General features: G+C 39.7%; 1 protein-coding gene across 1 annotated transcript in view; it reads left to right on the top strand.

Annotated features, from left to right (window-relative positions):
* The first annotated feature begins 314 nt into the window (after positions 1 to 314).
* Positions 315 to 17,999, top strand: part of GBE1 (1,4-alpha-glucan branching enzyme 1) — a 234,914-nt gene continuing 217,229 nt past the window's right edge. The window contains exon 1 of the mRNA XM_084802365.1: positions 315 to 676. Coding sequence (XP_084658491.1) covers positions 534 to 676 — 143 coding nt within the window. The 5' untranslated portion in view covers positions 315 to 533. The remainder of the gene's footprint in view (positions 677 to 17,999) is intronic.

The following is a 17,999-nucleotide window of genomic DNA, read 5'->3' as shown; positions in this document are numbered from 1 at the left end:
CACAAACACCTTTCTGATTCATTGTTGGAGAAGCCGGAAAGGTCTCAGGTTTTGCAAGCACCAGAGTATCCATGCAAACTCCAAGCTCTGTGGTTTAATTCATCAGACACATTAAACTTAGGGACGGGCAAGGTGTTAATTAATTGACACTAAAAGACTCAGCAGTTTAACCTTATCTACAATTAACTGTTGTCCTGGTGAGTTTCCTACTTTGTTTTATTCAGCGCTCCTAGAGAAACCTCTGACTCTAGAGCCAGGTACTTAAGTGAACAACTCCGGACAGGAAGGGGAAGGGAGAGGGAGTGGTGAGACCCGCCTCCCCCTAGGCCCGCCAACTCGGTTCAGGGCTCCAGGTGCCGGCCTCGTGAGTGGGCGGGGGCCCGCGCTGGGGACGTGTGTCCCAGGCTCACCCCGGCCCGCTCCGCCGCTATAAAGGGCAAGTCCTCGGCGGCTCGCCTAGGCTCGCCCAGCTCCGCCCTGCCGCACAGGCCACTCGACCCTCTCGGGCCTCGGCTACTTGGGCTGCGGCGAAGATGGCGGCGCCGGCGGCTCCTGCGGCTGGGGACAAGAACTCCGAAGCTCAGCTGGAGGCCGCCTTGGCCGACGTGCCCGAGCTGGCTCGACTGCTGGAGATTGACCCGTACCTGAAGCCCTTCGCCGCGGACTTCCAGCGCAGGTACTAGGGACCCCCCTAGTGCCCTCCGCCCGCGGCTGGCCTTCCCGCGCGCTCGGTCCCGCCCCTCTCGCCCGCCAATCACGGGGTGGGCGTGGCTCCGGCTTCTGGGGTGGGGGTGGGGGGGCTCCTTATGTCTGTGAGTTATCCCGTTTCTGCACGTCCACCATCCCGCTACGTGCTCCCGCGGGCAGCCCTGGAGCCACGCGGCCGCTTCTGTGACTTGTACAGGCCCCTCTCTGGTCCAGTGAGTTGCCGTGGACGTGACGCAAGGCGTGTGTGCATTTCAAACTTTGTAGTTTACTTCCGAGCAGTGTTTGTGCAGTCTTTCAACACTTTGTACTCGGGTGTTTGCTCCTGTTAGTGCAATTCAACTTCTGTTCACCTTAATCGTTCATCTGATTTCTCCCCGCTAAACCAACGTTGAAGAGCAACAGTTGTGGGTGTTTGACCTTAACACCCAGGAGAGGGAGGAGACCACGGGTAGCCTGATTCAACAGACTTTAATTCCCAGCATACTTCCCTGTATTACAATTTAATAATGAGTATCAGCTCAGGTTTTGTTTTAAAATAGCTACTATACTAGTTAGAGTAGTTAGGAGTCCATTTCAAGTATTTGGTTATAGTCACATTTGTGATACTAGGTAATTCTCTAAACCCGAGATACTGCAAATATCCAGGACAACCAGGGCTGTTATACAGGTGTGGTGGGTGCATGCCTTTAATCCTAGCACTCAGGAGGCAGAGGCAGACGGATTGCTATGAGTTCGAGGCTAGCCTGGTCTACAAAGCGAGTCCAGGACAGCCAAGGCTAACACAGAGAAACCCTGTCTCGAACAAACAAACAAAAACAACAACAACAAATATATTTACATGGCTCATTTGCAACATAAAAAGGAACATGGTAGAGACTTTAACTCACCACTGACCCTGCCTGCCTGCCTTATTTCTTCATCTCTTTCACCATATATATTTTTTTAAAATATAAAAATCACTTTATTGTAATTAGCACACAAATTAAAACAAATGTGGGTAATTAAGGGTGATGGCAAGCCTTTTTGGAGGTGCTTATTTTTACAGTGACTCCACTTGTGTGGTTTCTAACCTGATCTGTAAGGAATTTCTAAAACAAAAGTTGAAGTATTTTGAGTGTGTCCTGTGTCCAGTTTTTAAAGGTCCACAAACAGACAAATATTTACTCAGTTTTTTTTTTTTTGTATACTTCAAATTTAGATCCATTGAGATTGAAGCAATTATAGTTATCTGTCATGGTTTGTCAAAATTAGTGAGAGGAACAAAGACCAGAATAAAGAAGCCAGGGAATCTAGTGCTTTTGGTAAAAAGTCTGGCCCAGTGGGTCCTTGCGTGCTTCTCTGTGACCTGGATTCCGCTTCTGGCCTTGGTTCTGGGTAATTGCCATTTTCCAGCACACATGTTCCATTTAGGCATGTCAGATAGTAATTTGGCATTTGGCCATGGTGACTTGCATTCTTATAAAAACTTTTTCGTAGTGTTGCCATGGTCATTGGTTGCTGTGGTTTGAATGTGTCCTTTGGAAAATTTAGGTGCTATTGGTGTGCTGTATAAAGAGCTGGGGCCTTTAAGACATGACTAAGTCATGAGGGCTCCTCCCTCATGAATGAGTTAAAGCCCTTATACCTATAAACAGCTTGAGTTCTTGCTCAAGGAAGCATCCTTTGACAGTGGGCAATGGTCTAGTCAAAGAAAGGACTTATGGGGACATCCACATCACCCATTCTAAGACCCAGGGGACATTGCAGAAGAGGGGGGAAAGGGCTGTGAGACCCAGAAGACAGGGATCCGTATTGTAAAATTCTGTCTTTGGAAATGACTTTTCTATGGCCATTACGAACACAGAGCAGCCTGTGATCACTTGCACAGGATAGGCATATACACACCTACCCCCACGCACATAAAAGTAGGAGGGCACCTAGTTGGGAAGAGAAAGGGGAACAGGTAGGTCACTAGGAGGGGAGAAGGACAAGAGAAGGCCACAGAGGAGAAAGGTTGTAGCCATATATTATATACAAATCACAAGCTTAACACCTTGCTTTTGGATACCTCAGTCTCTAGAACTGTGAGGAGATAAATTTTTACATTTTGTAGACTATCCTGTTTCTGGTACGTTGTTGAAGCCACAATAATAGTATAACATATTTACTTTCCTCTTATTTTTAGAAACCAGCTTGTGTAGTGTGTCCTTGGCTTAACACAGCGAGACAATCATTTAGGTGCAAAGTGTGCTTATTAAATAATGCAGAAAATTTGAGGTACAATCACCAAAAACTTAAGAATAGTGATGGCGAAACATTTTTCTCCCCCATTTCATTGATGGATCTTCACATTCTTTCCTAGTCAGCGTTGCTCCATTTGAAATTCAGTTTCCTATGTTCTTTTTGGCTTCTGTGAGAATTGCGAATCTAGTGTAGAGTGGGACTTGCTTTGCATCATAAAGTAAAAACTAAGGACACTAGTGTGTGGTCGCTGTCTCATTGATTGCCTCCTCTGGTGCCATTTCCTGCTTGCCTCTTTCTAAATTTATTAAACATGTTGTTAAAGTCCAGTTAGTTCTCCTTAGTGATTACAGCAACATTTGCTTGCTCACATCGTCCATGGCATTGGGGGTTGGCCAGAGGGCATCCCCTTCACAGCAGCCATCCAATGAGCTAGGATTATGGAGGACTGGTTTTGAAGTTTTCTCAGTCAGGTAGCCTGCAAAAGAGAGAGCGAAACTCTGACTTTTCTTTATGTTTTGCCTGACAGTGGAGCCCTTTCTGCTGAGATGTGGGTCTGAGACAGAGGTTCTCAACCCGTGCTTTGTGACCATCAGAAAACACATATTTCCTATGGTATTAGGAGACCTAAACCATAAGCTTATTTTTGTTGGTACTTCACAACTGTAATTTTGTTACGGAGTGGTGTCTCTGTTCCTAAGACCAGAGGAAATGTGTGTTCCAGTGGTGGCGACCCATAGGTTAATGTCTACTGGTTTGGCTTACGTCTTGCCTAAAACAGAGGGCTGACATTTGTGAACACTGCTCTCTCACTAGTCAGTATCCTTGTTTAAACATTATAAAGTATTTAAGTGTCTACTGTGCTATTTCATCTTCTGAACGTCATCTGCTTAGGCAGGACACATATTTTTCCTGGCTTGCTTGAAGAAATAGTTGGTAGTGCTGAGCTGTGACCAATCTGGTGCTGGGAACTAAACTTGGGTCATCTGCTGGTGCTCTCATGCAATTAGCCATCTCTAGCGCTCCTGCTAAAACTGTTCTTATAGTATAAGAGATTCCAGGGTGCTATTTATTTTCTGCATAACATTATTTCCTTAGCCATTTATATATTTATTGTAGTTCCTATCTCTTGAGGCTACTCAAATCTGTCTTCATTGCAGATTTTTCAGCTGGCCTACGACATAATTCTAATGGTCCTCGTTTTAATGTCCTATAATGCAGACAAAGCGCAACATACACAGCTGAAGATATAGGTTTCATCTCAAACCTGTGTGTCCTTTCGTACCCCATCCTGGTTGTGGCATCTTCATTTACCAGTGACTCAGTCTTGAAGCCTAGCATAATCTTTGTGCTTATATGTGAGTTAATGTGTTCATGTATGGAATCCATGATTTTTTTTTTTATTTGAAAGAATCTTTCACTTCTGGAATTCATCAAATAGGACAGGCTGCACAGTCAAGGAGCTGCAGAGATTTGTCCATCTCTTTCTCCCTAGGCTAGCATAACAAGACAGTGCATGCCCTACTGTCTGGCTTTTTACCTGTGGCTTTTGGGTATTGAACTCAGACCCTAATGCTTATAAGGAAAACACTTTAGTGACCAAGCTATCTGCTGTCCCTGGTAAGTTCTCAAGTACTCCTTTCTTCATCTCTCAGTTATAATGTTTCCTTACAGTGACAGAAAAGTAGCGAATACAATTATGATACCATTCTGCTTACACCTGTCCAATATGTCCTCATTTCTATTGAGATACAGTACATGCTCTTTCTTTGAACCTGTGACAATCTGCACTCTCAGGTTCCCGCTCATCTTTCTAGTCTAGTCTCTGTGTATCTCATATCCCCCATCTCTCACCAAATCTCTGTTTGTTTCCGCGAACAAGACACTGGGACCGTTCTGTAAGGACCATTCTATTACTTTTAGTAAAAAATGCTCTATAATTGTCAGCAGCAAGGCATCTTTCTCTCACTTCGGCTTCTTTAACATTGAATGTTGACTATTTCTTTTTACTAATTCCCTGTATATATTCAAAAAATTGGGGTAGGAGTTAAAAAAAAGTCACTGAATAAAAAACAAGATGTCAAGAACAAAGAGAAAAAAGTGTGTCATTTACCTCAATGTGAGTAAATTATTAAGCAAACCTTTTCTTGTATTTTTAATAAAATAACAGACTTTTGACACATACCATATCCATATACCAGCTTGAAGGTGTGCCAACACACTCTGCTTTACTGCATGGTGTGTGTTTTGGGGTGGTCCCAGACCAGGCTGTGTTTTCACATGTGCTGACTTCTGCTTCTTGCATTATTTTCTTCTGTCTCATGACCAGATCCTGGGAACACGTTGAGACACAGCTTAGGACATTTGGATTTGACATGTCTGTGATCATCTCCACAGCTGTTTTCTCACAGCATAAGAATTTTAAATGTGACTTATTCCCATACTTTTTCCCCTAGCACCGCTCTGTGAAGGAAGCCAATGCCAGTGGTTTCAGAAGGCAGGGAGAAGCCAGAATTCTGAGATACGGTGGACCTGCTTTTTTATACTTGTGTACCTCATTTGCACCTTGCAACAGAAATCTGTCCTAATTCCAGAGGCGCTCTTGGATTATCGACAGCAGTGGACAAGAGTCTCTGACCTCTTCTCTGTTTAGAATAGGCTCCAGGGTCAGCTACAGCACCTCTGAATACATTTCTTTTTACACGGTAACTTCTTGGTTTCATTTCAGCTTGCCCTCCACGGGGCCTTAGGTAGTCAGATAATTACACAGTCCATGTGAGGAGTACAAGAAGTTTAGAGCAATCGTGCTCTTATTTCAAAATATAGATTAGGCTTCAATTAATTAATTAATGAAAGTCTGGTTTTCTGAGGGAATTGGGGCTACTGGGTACCCTTCACCTAAAGTCAACATGCATGCACTCATGTGCACAAGCACTTATGTGGGCACACATGGCATGTGCTCATACACACACATAGACACACATGCAGACATATAGGTATGCGTGTGTGAACATACACACACTACAGAATTATTTTTTTGTGGTGATATCTGTTTATCACCACTGCTCTGGATCCAGGATGCTTAATATTTAATATATTGAAGCATTATTTCATTTTGTATTGAGAGGGCAATAGGACACTTGAACCTCAACAAAAGGAAAACATCAAATATATGTTATTCTACAATTTACATTTGTTGATTCATTTAATAGTTTCATTGTATATTCTCTGATACTGTTTATCTATGGTGATTTTATTTTGTGTGTGTGTGTGTGTGTGTGTGTGTGTGTGTGTGTGTGTATGTGTGTGTTTGTAATTCACAGTTTCATTTAAACTTTAATTTTTTCCAAGGTAAAAAATTTAATTGAAATACATTTCAACCCCCCTCCCACTTACTACCTTCCCATGCCCCTGCCTCATTCTTAAATTCATGGCCTCTTGTTTTTAAATTAAATAATGAACCCATCGAGTTCATTAAGTGTTGCTTTTTTGTTTATGTTTTTGGTACAGCTGACTTTGTATTGGTATTGGCTAACTAGTTATGGGCTCATTCCTGGGGAAAACTAGTTTGTCAGGAGTCTCCAGTTGCCTGTGGCTCTCCATCTGAGCTTTGGCACTATGAGATTTCCCTCAGCCACTTTGCCATGCCAATTGGTGGTGCTAGTGTTCAGGTTCCGCTTAAACAGCAACGTTGTGGAGATATCATAGGTGTGGTTTCCTTGCTATATTTAGAAGACACATTCTTTCAGCAGACTTCCTGGACTTTGCACTCTTAGAATTCTTCTGCCCCCTCTTCTGCAATGTTCCTTTAGCATGAAGTGTAGGGTCTGTGCTACAGACGTACTCAATCAGCTCAACACTCCATGTTCAGTGGTTCTGCATTTTAGTCGTTATGGCTTTTTATTTTCAAATAATCCAAATGGTTTGGGCTCTAAACTTAGGTCCATTACATGCTACACATAAAAATTTTGTCGAGTGGTTGTGTTACAAAGTTTAAGAATAAGACAAGACTTCAATTCCAGCTTTTATAACTGTCAAATAGTTTTGAGTCCAAGCATGCTACGTTCTTACTCATTAGACGAAACATACAAATATACTTTCTGGAGTCTCTTGCAGACTAAAGCTCTGTGCAGAGATGCTCAATATGCCATAATGTGATGATATTAGGTAACTTTCCAGGTAAATATTATTTTCATGGCATTTTATTCTTGTTATGTTCTTTAGTGTAATTTTCTGAAATCAAGCCAAGACCTTCAACTCCCCACTACTCTTTGTATTCCTAATCAAGCATGTTGTTCTTTCTTGAGGGACTTATTCTTTCTCCTGTCGAGGTGACTGTATGAACGAGGTGAGGCAGGTGGCAGTTTTAATCACAGTCTAGTAGAGAAGGAAAAGAGCATGTTTAAACTTTGATCCTTAATTTGGAGTGGAAATGATGAGGCAATTGCCAGTTCACTGGAAGCTGAAGGCAAGCTGAGTCCCGGGACATGAGAAGCACAAAGCCGCTTTCATTGAAAGAGGTAAATGCTAGCCCGCAGAAATCCAGACTCCCTCTTCTATTGATCTCCCCTCCTGTCTCTTCTCCTCTTTCATCTGGCTGCTAAGTGTTCATATTCTTGAGCATCAAACAGCTGCAGGGATTTTCTTCCCCCTGAACTCTGGATGGTTCGACGATGATCACACTGAGTTTACTAATAGCCAGGCTAACTTTGAAAATAAGACTGATGCGCAAGAAGGAAAAGATGGTATTCACTTAAATGTTAGAAAATGAAAATATAGTCTGGTGGTGTTATTCATGACTTGTCAGCAAGGGAAAATTAAATGTTGTGGCCCTTCCTTTTCTCTGATTTTTGTTACTTGATGATTTCAAGATTGTCTTTAATAAATCTGATTTTTTTTAAAGGGACGTGAAACAAAGCAATGGAATATTCATACACATTTTAGTGAAGCTGTTGCACTGTCAACTACAATGAGGCCCAATCTCTGGACAGATACTCCAGTTCTGTTATTTAAAACTGACATTTCTAAGTATATTTAAGATTGGTACAGTTGGGGTTATCTAATTATTCTGCAAGTATTTGCTTTACCAATGATGTTGAATTACTGAGGATCATCCAATTCATTTCATTAGTAAGCTCCTATCCATAGCTTACATTTAGATGTGAGTAGCTGTGCAATGCAGGCATGTGTATGGTTAAAGAAACAGGATAATATCACTTATACATTTAATTCTATTTTGTAGAAAATCCAGTCAACAGATATTATAGCAGCAGAGGATTCTATTTTTCACTGAAAGTAAAGGAGAAAACGTTTTGGATTCCACATGGATCAGTTTTTAGGTTTTCACTCTTCCATATTTAACTTTAGGATTTGGTTTTTATGTTTATAAAATTAATGGGCAAATCCACGTGCATGGTCTTATCTCGGGACTTGTAGACTTATTGTGTTTGTTTCGCCAAACATAGGCTAGCTATTTTGGTCTTTCTGAGTACCAGTTGCCAATCAAAAGTGTCCTGGGGTCATTCTTACCAGGAAGTGGGCCTCGCTCACCAAGGCTTTAAGTTGCATACCATCTTCCTGAGAGCTGCCCCCTTTTCTAGCTCACTGCTTTCCAGAACTTTCCCTTTTCTAAAGAGGAGAGACCAGGCTACAACAAAAGCCCCAGCAAGGAGACCATGTCAGAGTTCTTCGTCATCTCCATGGGAAAATCCTTCTGAACAACATCCAGCCCCCCCACACCCCCCTCTTTTCAAGAGAAGGGTGCAGCCATATACCTCAATGTCACTATCCCCTATGTCATCATTTGGAAGACTTGGTCTGTGTTTATTTTAGATTCCTTTCTTGGAGATCTACAGAGACATTTGGCTGGTTGGCCTCAACCATGCTGAAGTCATGTGTTGGCTTACTTGTCTTGGGGAGCCCTGTCACCTCCCCTTCTGAATGTCATAGACAGTGTCTTCTTTCTAACAATTAAAACATTTCATGAATTGGCTCGTTTGTTATTAATTAGTAGTGTTTATCTTTTAGTTATTTGGAGAACATAGTATTTGCGATAGAAAAAGAATGGAACTTAAAATTTTAGTTAATTTATGGTCAGTGATTTTTTTTTATTACATGTTGTATGTGATGTACTTACTTTGTGTGTGTGTGCACGTGTACATACATGCACTTGTGTGTATGTTCTTGTGTATAAGTGTGGGGTGTACATGTGCTGCAGTGTGGCTACTGTGCTTACCACCCTGGCATGTAGAGTTCTAGGGATCCTCCTGTCTCAGCCTCCCATGCCAGCACAGGAGCACTGAGGCAACTGGTGCTTGTGCTCCTGTGACTAAATTATGTAAGTTCTGCACGTTCAGACAGAGGTCCTCATGGTTGGATGACGGTCGCTTTACCAATAAGTGATCTCGGCTCATGGGCTCAATCTTTAAGCCATGAATTTTCTTGTTTTCTTTTTCTTTCTTTCTTTTTCTTTCTTTCCTTCCTTCCTTTCATTCTTTCTTTTTCTTTTTTTGGTTTTTCAAGACAGAATTTCTCTGTGTAGCCTTGGCTATCCTGGACTCGCTTTGTAGACCAGGCTGACCTTGAATTTACAGAAATCTTCCTGCCTCTGCCTCCCAAGTGCTGGGATTAAAGGCCTGCGCCACCACCACCCAGTTGAATTGCCTTATTTTCTATCTATGCATTGCAGCCTTAGGAGACTTCACTGGTCTAGCATTCTGTTTTGCTTATAGCATTTATGATGCATCATTTAGAACTGCCCTGTGAGCATGTACTTTTCAGATAGATATAGATTTATGTCCTCATAGGCAAGGTAATGATTTGTTTTTGACGATGGTAATAAAGGACAGTTTGTGCAAGAATGAAATTCTCTTTTTCTGTGTCCGGGTTAATGATTTCTGGAGTTATAGCAATGTTTTCTTTCTAAGAAATAGGGGTCTGCTTCCTATTTTCATTCTATATTATTAGAGACTATTATTTAATTAGTTGGTTTTGCAATTCTTTCCACAGATACACTCATTATTAGTCCCGGATCTTGAAGTTTCACAAATGAGCTCGTGGCTGAAATTTTTTTTTCCTTTATTAATTTATTCTTGTTACATCTCAATGGTTATCCCATCCCTTGTATCCTCCCATTCTTCCCTCCCTCCCATTTTCCCCTTACTCCCCTCCCCTATGACTGTTCCTGAGGGGGACCTCCTCCCCCTGTATATGCTCATAGGGTATCAAGTCTCTTCTTGGTAACCTGCTGTCCTTCCTCTGATTGCCACCAGGTCTCCCCGTCCAGGGGACATGGTCAAAGGTGAGGCACCAGAGTATGTGAGAAAGTCATATCCCACTCTCCACTCTAATGTGGAGAATGTTCTGTCCATTGGCTAGATCTGGGGAGGGGTTTAAGGTTTACCGCCTGTATTGTCCTTGGCTGGTGCCTTAGTTTGAGTGGAACTCCTGGGCCCAAATCTGCCTATCGTAATGTTCTTGTAGGCTTCTAGGACCCTCTGGATACTTCTACTTTGCCATTATCCCATGCTTCTTTTGTTCTCTCTTTCCCAGCTATTGTCATTTCATATTAAAAGCAAAGAGGCAAATGAGATCCCTAAATTTTGACTCTTGTATTTCTTCTGTTCTTTTGTGTTCCCTTTATCCTTGAGAGCTGTCCATCCTCTGGACGTTTTCAGGTGGCAGGCCTGGTTTTGCTTTTTAAACTGTGTTCCCCATTGCTAGAAATGCAGCAATTGGAGATTCCTTCATGTGGCTTTCATTAAAAGCTATCTACTGTGCACGCTGTATTAAGCAAACATTAGTGGACAAACACAACACAGCAGTAGAAAGATGTGACTAGAAATAGTGTTACCAAAACTGAGTATTGACTGCAGTGGATTAAGAGTGCTTTTAAACTCATAGGACATTTAATGAAAGAATTGCAAATTGTATTTAAAACCATTTCATTTTGAAGCAAATAAAGACTCATGGGAAATTTCAGAACCAGCACAGAGAAGCCTCCCGTACCCTCCACAAGGCTTGTTTCTGTGGTGTTCTGGTGCATCATTGTAGTATGTACCAATAACAGGAAATTGAGATCTGTGCAGTCCGGGACCTTATTCACACTTCTTTGGTTTACAAATGCTTAGTTTTGTGTGTGTCTACTTTTTCATGGCTTTATCTATGTATATATTAATGAATCCGGCACTGCAGTTAAGATATAGAATTGTTATGTTACCACAAAGAAATTCCTCATGCATAAAATTCACATTATTGCTGTCCCTCTATTCCTAAATTTGACAGTTACTGACCTAGTTTCTAGCCCTATAACGTTTTTCATTTTGAGAGTACTATAGAAAAATTACACTATATGCAATCTTTTGAGACTGAATTTCTCCCTCTCTTCTCTCAGCATAGTGCCTTTGAGATCTAGCCTAATTGTACGTAAGGATAGTTAGTTTCTTTTTGTTTCTGTGTAGTATTTCATCGTGTGGGTATACCATCTGCCATGTTTGTTTATCCTTTTATCGGTTGATGGGCATTTGGATTATTTCCAAGTTGTGGATATTAGAACTATTTCATGAAAATGGTGTGTGAATCAAGGCAGGTTGTGTGGTAAGCATATGTTTGTTATCGTAAGAAGTTGTCAAACATTTTCCAAAGTTTCTGTTTTTCTTACTTATCATCTGTGAGGAGCCCAGTTCCATTTACAGGATTTACTCTATATTTTGTTATTCCCCAATTAGTTATGCAGCTATACATGGTCATAGTTTTAATTTGCATTTTTCTCATAGCTCATTAAGATAATTTTGGTTATTTGCTATCTGTGTGTTGAAATGCCTGCTTGTGTACTTTGTTTAGTTTTTAAACTAGATTAGGTTTTCTTCCTTTAAACAAAAAAATTGAAATTGAGAGTTCTTTTTATATTCCACACATGAGTCCTTTGTCATCAGTGTGGTTTGCACATATTTTTTTCTCAGACTATAGCTTGTGGTTTTATCTAAATATGTATGGTCTTTCACATGCAAAAAATGAAAAACAAAACCTAGAAAACCACAAACTTTTCATTTTGGTATACAACTTATTGGATTCTTTCTTTTATGGATTATTCTTGATTTTTTTCTAATTAAAAAGACTCTTTATAGCTCTAAAGATCTGAAGTTATTTCTTTAAAGGTACTATTGTTTTACATAGTATATTTATGAGTGTTTTTCATTATGAGTTATTTTTGGTATAAAGCCTTTAGGTGAAGCTTATTTTATTGGCTATGAATGTTAGAATCTCATTTTTCATTATAACATACTAGTCTTAACTCTAACTGAAACACATAAGCAATTTAACTGTAATATATACTATTGTTTATTCATAGCCTGAGGATGAAATAGTTTATGAACTTTCTTATTTATAATGTCATCTTCAAAACTGTTGTTTGTCAGCTGGGTGTGGTGGTGTACACCTTTAATCTCAGCACTCAGGAGGCAGAGGCAGGCAGATCTCTGTGAATTTGAAGCCAGCCTGGTCTACAAAGCGAGTCCAGGACAGCCAACACTACACAGAGAAACCCTGTCTCAGAAAAAAAACCCCAAAGAACCCCAAACTTTCAATTTTTATCTTTCACTTCATCTAAATGACAGACAGGTTAATCCTGTAAAATTTTCCCGATGTGTGTAATTGTAGGAGTGAATTTGTTAATTATTAACTAAGGTACTATCAATATTTTCTAAAATTAGCTTCTTTTTATCTAGCTGAAATTGGCCTTTGGTTTATTTCAGTCTTAATATTTACTTTGATGCTCTAGAAATACTGCTAGCAACCGGAGCACATCAGTTTCCCAAGAAATTGGTTAGATGTTGAAATGTAACTGTTGTTAGTACATTTGTTTGGCAAAGGTTGCAAAACTTTATGTATCTTTATATATGATGGAGAAGTGGGACTTTTGAGAAGCTCTACAGTTACAACTCACTATCACATACATAAGCAGTCCACATATTAAGTCAACTAACCAAATTATTAGATTGGTTTGAAAGCTATAATGACTTTTAAAAACCGTTACTATAGGGAAGAGTGGTTTCCTTGTTGGCATTATCCAAGTTGCTTTTTCTTGACTCTGCATAATGACTTTCATGGTGGCACCTGGAGCTTTAGGGTGACTTATAGAAGTTGACTTGCGTGGAGGACACGTTCCCCAGAAGTTGTGTCCCAGGCTGTGTGTGGGCATCTAATTTGTGGTCTGCTTATTAATTTGGTTCCAAAACCTATCTCCCACATTTTCTTTATCACGGGCATTTTCCTACACAACATACCAAGTCAAGCAGAATAGGCTGCCTGCCTGACAGCAGCTCCATTGGAGAAGGGAGCTCAGGCAGTTATACTCAGTGTAACACTGTGACGGCATAGTCAGGTCCGTTAAAGAAGGGGGCATGTCCCACCAGGAACTTCAGTTAAAAGTCTTACAAGGATTTTTCCCTAAAAGGAAGAACAAATCTTTCAGGATGTGCAGAATTCGATGAGACTTGAGATTCAAAGCACTAGATAAGTCATTTGTCTTCATTAATATAATTAGTGAAGGTACCATGTGATCTTACACATGGAGTTTGCTATTTCCTGGGAAAGTTTCCTTCCCAAAAGGGTTCAGTTGCAAAATGTGCTTTTGTAAGAATTGCCACAGTGTGTAAGCACTGAAGCTTGTGAAATATGTTGTAAATCATATCTAATGACAAACCCGCATGCTTTTAGCAGACAAGCACACTTTGAAAGTAATAGTGGACTATTTTTAGAGGCACTGAGCAATTGCTAAGGAAGCTAAGGTGCTCCGTTTTTGAATGAGTCAGGGGTATATTAAGATTAGTGTCACATGGCTAGGGGGGGCTCCAGGGACAGAAACAAGTGTCCAGCGCTTCTTCCTTACCCTCCTTCAGTTTCTCTCATAGATCAGCACTGCCTAATATTAATATAATAAGAACCATGTGTGTAATTTAGAATTTTCTAGTAAAAAGACAAAATAGATGAAGTCATTTAAATCTCTATTATTTAATTCATTGGATTCAAAATGTCACGCCAACCTGTAACTAAAAAAAAAATCTGATCATATATTCATATTTTTACAAATTAGGTCTTCACAATCTGTGTGTTTTCTACTTAAAGTACATTTTGGCTCTGTAACAGTGTGTGGCTACTGTATTCCATAGGGAAGGTTTAGATTATGTGTTTGAAGCAGGAGCTTTCAGAGAGAGAGAGTTAGCATGACCCCCACAAGGAGAATAAAGACGAAGATTAAGTAAGTAGGAAGATTCATTTGGCTTTGTATTTGCAATAGAGGTAATTAGGCCAACAGAGATTACAGTTTTACCTAAGGGACTCCCTAGTTATTGAACCCTGCCTTTTTAATACTTAAAGACTTAAAGGCATGGTACTGTAAATATAAATAGAGAACTATCCCACATAATTAACCAGAGGTGTGTAGGTAGCCATGTTTTTCCTCCATTCTTTGAGCCAATTAATCTGCATTGGAAGATAATTAAGTAATGTGATTCTTTTGTCAGATTTTTTAAAAAAAAGTGTTAAATGCATTATATCTGTCCCATAAAGCAAAACCACAAATAATATAACACAAACATACAGGCTAAAGTGAATCTGGTAAAGACTTACTTCTTGATGAAAGATCTAAGAGTGTAACTGCTCCAGGCTATAATAATTGAAGACCTTTCAGGACGTGCCAGCTTCACTTACTTGACCTAGCCTAAATAACAGCTGTTCATAACTCTGCTGTCCCAAGACTCTTGCTTTGGAGCAGTGGTGACTCATTATGACTTGCATTAATCCAGGGCAGATCTCTTCTAAACAGAGAGGAAAGTTGGAAAGATCGCTTCTCTGTCACTCTTAAAATAGTGACCAGGTTGTAGGTTCATGCATGTTGGACACGTGTGTGCCATGTGTTTCATGACCTTTTCTTCATGACCTCTGTTTGTTTCCTCTAGATCAGAGTCTATCCATGTTTGTACTTCTATTTAGTTTGCACTTTCTCTGAATACCTGATAATCCACCTAGTGGTGATAGGGGAAACATTGCTTTTTATAGGTATTTGACCTGTGGCTGTCAATCAAGCTCTTCCTGGAATGCTACTTTTTTTTTTGTTCTCTTTCTTTTTATGTTTGCCTTAGTTCAGCCTTGCAGTACATGCTGATTCACCTAGCATCCCGGAATGCTCCGCGCATGTGTTTAATTTCAGACAGAAGAATATAGTTAAGAAACACATTATTATCTATTGGCGTTTTCTTCAGAACTTAGAATAGAGGTTAGGTTTACACTGGGCAGAGCGGGGAGCAGGGGTTGTAAATATCTACTGACTAGGGGTCTGGTCCAGCTTGTTTTGTAATAGTCAAAACCTAGAAATATTTATTACTGTAGTTGCTTGGGTGTCCCTAAGAACATTTGAGAGCAATTCTTCAATCATGTAGTATCCTGTGGTTGGCAAAACCATGCACAGGCACAGCTTAACTTTTCTCCTGTCTAATACAGCTGCGAAGAAGATTATAATTTGTGCATTGTGCTTGTATTGGGTTGCTGATCCCAATGCAGTTAGTGTAATTTTTCATTTCCTAACAGTCCTTAGGCAATTCTGTTTAAGCATGGTTTTTATTTCAGAACCACCTTCTTCTTCTTCTTCTTCTTCTTCTTCTTCTTCTTCTTCTTCTTCTTCTTCTTCTTCTTCTTCTTGTTTTTTTCTGCTTCAGGACCAACATGGTTTTCTAACGAGGCCAGTAATTTCTACCCTTGCTGGCTTTACTCACCTTTGCAATTAAAATTCTAAGTGGATCTACTATGAATGCCTTTTCTGATTGTTTTTATGACAAAATTATTGCTGGAAGGCTTCTGTTTTGTTGATGTTACCTCTGGTTCACAACAATCTTATATTTATTACTAAAGTGAAGAGATACTTAATTTTTTACTTTTAGTCTTTTGGTAGTATATACCATATTTATTTTAGTTAATAAATGGAATTTTAACTTTCTGTTTATTAAAATGTAGAATTTTTCAGAATGACAATAGCCACAATAGAAAAGGAAACTGATTTATATTGCTAGTCACTCCACCCCCATTTTTTTTTCTAGTTTCATTCACTGTGTAGTCAGTTGTCTGCTAGAAGTTAATGAAACGAGTTGTCTGCATTACTCTCTTAGAGATCATGGGTTAGGTTTGTTTTCAGTTTAAGATCAGACACCATTCTAAGGGGAGATTTTAAAATTGCTCTTTGGGATTGGATCTGGTAATAGATAATCTAGAGAGAATTAGATTTGCACTGGAAAAAGCCCAATAAGCAAGAACATCCAAGAATCAAGCCTTTGTTCTCATACTATGAGCCCATGTGTCAAACATGGAGGTAGATGCTGAAGCACTGTTAACATAATCAAGATATTATACGAAGTGCATATGTAGGGAAGTAGAGCGCCACTTAAGTCAGAACTCTGGGTACGTATACAGACACATTTGAGCATATCTTAAGTGTGTATTGTCTAAGTAGCTTTTATATCATGAGTTGTCTTTGTTGGAATCTGTGCTCTTATCCACTTTGCTTATTTCTGTGTATCGACAGGGGAGGAAAGGGATTTTCTTCTTTAAGGGTAGTGATCCTGGTATTAAGAAGGATCTATGAAGAACACTTCTTTTGTGGGTGTAGTTTCTATTGAAATTTCATTGCTATTCATCTCAGCTTTTATCTGTATTGCAATTGTCATTGGCTGTCTCAAGTGGAGTCTGCACCATTTTCTCCCCAGTGGAATGTCATTGGGTCTACCAATCACATATCAGGGCAGGCTCCATGCCTAGGTGGAGTTAGCCAGAACAAAACATATTTCATTTCGTTTGGTAAATGTTTATTTTGTAGTGATGTTTTTGTGTTATTATTATTATTATTAATACCCCTTTTTTGCAAAAGAGAGGGTGAGAAAACATGAAGTTCATAAACGAGTGGGTAGGAATGTGGGAATGATCTGGGAAAGGGAGAAGAATATGAAAGACTATGACAAATATATGATACAGAGGTGAAATAATATAAATATATATTATATGAGAGGGCAGAGATTAGGATAAATCTATTGTATGAAAAACTTAAAATACAAAATAAATTAAAATCATAATAATCACAATAAATCTATTATATGAAAAACTTAAAATACAAAATAAATTAAAATCAATTTACACTTTATCATTTTTCTTTCTTTCTTTCTTTCTTTCTTTCTTTCTTTCTTTCTTTCTTTCTTTCTTTCCATTTTTTTTTTTGAGACAGGGTTTCTCTGTGTAACAGTCCTGGCTGTCCTGGACTCACTTTTGTAGATCAGGCTGGCCTTGAACTGATACTGATCCGCCTACCTCTTCCTCCCAAGTGCTGGGCCTCTGTGCCGGTCTATTATTTTTCTTAAAGATATGGTATCACTGCTGTAGCCTTGGGTGGCCTACGACTCCTTCTGTAGACCAGGCTGGCCCCACACTTAGAGATCTACCTCTTTCTTCTTGAGTGTTAGGGTTCAAGGCATATGCAATGATGTTCTTTGCCAATTTATACCTTTACGTGCAGCTGAGGCTCAATCATGAGCAGCTGATGCCAGGTCTGAATAGCTGTTCTTTGACCTTAAAAACCATCAAAGATTTGGTTGAAGTAAAGATTTCTCAGGCTTTTAGTGTTACTAGTTATTATTTATTATTAACCACTTTGGAAGTAATGGGTAACTTTGGACAGAAATTCAAAGATACTATTAAAATTTTAAGCAGTTAATATTTTGTGGCCTCGAGATGTTTTAGAAAGAGGCTATTGGTAATTGCTATTCCCTGGTAATGTGGGTTTATTTTATTTTTTTAAAATTTAGGTTTAATTATTGACATGTGAAATAGTATGCATTTGAGTAAACGCAAACCAGATTTAGGGCTATTCTCTGTCTCTCTGTCTCTGTCTGTCTGTCTGTCTGTCTGTCTGTCTGTCTCTGTCTCTCTCTCTCTCTGTCTGTCTGTCTCTGTCTCTCTCTTTCTCTCTCTCTCTCTCTTTTGTGAGTAATTCATACCTTAACCTGTGTCTAGTAACAAGAAACCCCGGCCAT

The sequence above is a fragment of the Acomys minous genome, assembly GCF_964271855.1.
Source record: "Acomys minous genome assembly, chromosome: 11".
Classification (NCBI taxonomy): domain Eukaryota; kingdom Metazoa; phylum Chordata; class Mammalia; order Rodentia; family Muridae; genus Acomys; species Acomys minous.
Note: the sequence above shows the minus strand (reverse complement) of the source record. Positions and strands in the feature narration are given on the sequence as shown.